This window comes from Eurypyga helias, unplaced genomic scaffold (genome assembly GCF_000690775.1).
Source record: "Eurypyga helias isolate BGI_N326 unplaced genomic scaffold, ASM69077v1 scaffold5120, whole genome shotgun sequence".
In the NCBI taxonomy this organism is placed as follows: Eukaryota; Metazoa; Chordata; class Aves; order Eurypygiformes; family Eurypygidae; genus Eurypyga; species Eurypyga helias.
This window is the reverse complement of record NW_010223652.1, coordinates 1-2,323: the sequence shown is the minus strand read 5'-3', so window position 1 is coordinate 2,323 and position 2,323 is coordinate 1. Positions and strand designations below refer to the sequence as shown.

General features: G+C 63.5%; 1 protein-coding gene across 1 annotated transcript in view; it reads left to right on the top strand.

Moving 5' to 3' along the window:
- Positions 1 to 2,320, top strand: part of LOC104506459 (phosphofurin acidic cluster sorting protein 2-like) — a gene marked incomplete at both ends in the record, with an annotated part of 18,267 nt that extends 15,947 nt beyond the window's left edge. The window contains 4 exons of the mRNA XM_010147444.1: positions 56 to 240; positions 365 to 469; positions 1,767 to 1,873; positions 2,176 to 2,320. Of these exons, the coding sequence (XP_010145746.1) occupies positions 56 to 240; positions 365 to 469; positions 1,767 to 1,873; positions 2,176 to 2,320 (542 nt within the window). The remainder of the gene's footprint in view (positions 1 to 55; positions 241 to 364; positions 470 to 1,766; positions 1,874 to 2,175) is intronic.
- Positions 2,321 to 2,323: the final 3 nt, after the last annotated feature.

The following is a 2,323-nucleotide window of genomic DNA, read 5'->3' as shown; positions in this document are numbered from 1 at the left end:
GCCCCACGCCAGGGCTGAGAGGGCTTGCACCGGCTCCCCGGAGCGAGCGGGGTTGGTGGGGATGGGATTTCCTCAGCAGCGTCGCCTGTCCTGCTTCTCGCTCACAGTAAGGCAGAGAGCAAGCAGTTGTGGCGTCCCCGCAGCACCTCTGTGAAGGACCGGCAGAGCTCCAAGGGACAGGGTGGCCGCGCCAGCAGCCTGGACAGCGAGAGCTCCCCGGACTCATGGCACAGCACCCAGGTGAGGCCCTGGGAGCTACCTCACCTGAAGGCCTCTTGCTCGAGAACCCTGCCAGCCCTTCAGCCACGGGCGGAACGGCCAAGGTGGCCGGCTGGGGTTAACCTTCGTGGTGATGCTGTCATAGGTGCCCCGCAAGTCTGTTTACGATCAGCTGAACCAGATCCTGGTCTCGGATGAGCAGCTCCCCGAGAGCATTGTGCTGGTGAATGTTGCCGAGTGGCAGGGGCAGGTGAGTAGGGGCCGTGACGGGAGCTGGATGAACGGGAAGGGGCTCTAAGCAGGGTCCCAGGGGATGGTCTCTACCAAGGCAGGGTGTCCTAGGAAAACAGGCACCAGCTGTGCCCTCCTCTCCCTCAGTGTGGCCCTTCTTTCAGGGAGACAGAGCATTTCCCAGTGCTGAGCTACATACACAGGAGTGGTACGTCTCCTCTGCCATCCGCTGCGCAACAGCGCTGGTGGATCCTCAGAGCGTGATGACCTCAGCAGTCCCAGAAGGGCTGGATTAACAGCCTGTGCCTCGTGTCCCCACTGCTTGGTCCGGGCTCCCAGTGACCACGCTGAGCAGAGCGTTGGCGGGTGTCCCGGCAGAGGTGCCGTGAGGCACTGGGAAGCAGCAGAGGTGCCGTTTCCCACCCAGGGGTGGGAGAGTGTAGCTGGTTGCTCCCAGGGAGCATTAACTGCGCTGTCAGAGCTGGGGCCTCCGAGCAGGGGCTGCGTGAGGTCTTTCTGCCTCATGTTGGTCTCCATCGTGTCCGTGTGAGGGTGGGCCCAGCCCCACAGGAGCGCCTGCCTCCCCCGTGGGTGCAGGGCGGTGCATGTGTGTGCCAACAGCAGTTGTAGAGAGCATCGCTGAGACCCTGCTGGGACCCAGCAGCTACATCTGACACCCAGAAACAGTGCTGGAGAATCAGGGCAGGGGTTGTGGCTCCTCAGCGAGAGGAGCAGAGGCTTGACCCAGGTGGCGTTCCTGGTGTGTTCCTGCTCTAGCTCTTGTCCTGAAGGAGAAGGAGGAGAAACGCCCATTCCCAGACCCTGCCCACTCTAGTAGGGCTGCCTCTTTAACCACTCTTCAGCTCCATGCAGACCCCTGAAGCTGCACGGGAGGATTTTGGAGTGCCAGAGTGGGAGAGAGCAAGAGAAGGGAATGAGCAGAGCGGGGACTGAGCCTGGAGCAGGGCCCTGCTGTGGCATGGCAGGGTTTAAACCAGAGGGTCCCTGAACCCTTTACCTCGGGGAGCACAGTCCAGGTGTTGGGACAGTTTTGGCCTTGGTGGTGACTGCTGTGCTCGAAGGTGAGAGCAGGGGGCTGGGGCAGCCCCCCCGGAGCAGAGCTGGGCGGAGTGGGGATGCTCGGACACGCAGCCAGGCGTGACCTGATGGTTTCAGCCTTCCCGCACGGTGTGGGTGGGGATAGGGACCCCATGTCTACCCCGGGGGACACAGGGGCCAAGGCCAGCTGCACTGGTGCCGGCCAGCAGAGCCACGCCCCCCCAGGGTGCCTTAACCCCGGCTCTCTGCGTTGGCAGTACGTGAGTGAGCAGCTCCAGGCGCACAAGCAGTTGGTTGTGTCCACCTGCTCCGTGGCAGACATCCAGGCAGCCTTCAACACCACCGTCTCCCGCATCCAGCGATAGTGAGTACCGCTTGGGCTCTGTCTGCCGGCTTCCTGCGCCTGTGGAGAAGGGCTGGAAGGGCCCTGGCTTCCCCAGAGCTCGTCTGGGACCCTTTGGGATTGCGGGCGCGACTGTAGGAGCAGGGGAAGGCGGGGATCCCAGCGCTGGTTGTGCACACGGCAGTGCCCAGCATGCTGGAAATGGTTGGCGGTGGGTTTCTGGTGCTGGGTTGCCGGCCTGGCAGGGCACGTCCCCTGCCCCCCGACCCTCCTGCTCGGCCACCGCGTGTCCCTCACGGTCTCATTTGCTCTCCCGTTGGCAGCTGTAACTGTAACTCCCACATGCCTCCCCCGGTGAAGGTGGTGGTGGCGGGGGACCAGAGCTACCTGAGCGTTGTCCTCCGTTTCTTCGTGGAGCAGCTGGCCAGCAAGACACCCGACTGGCTCAACTACCTTCGCTTCCTGCTGGTG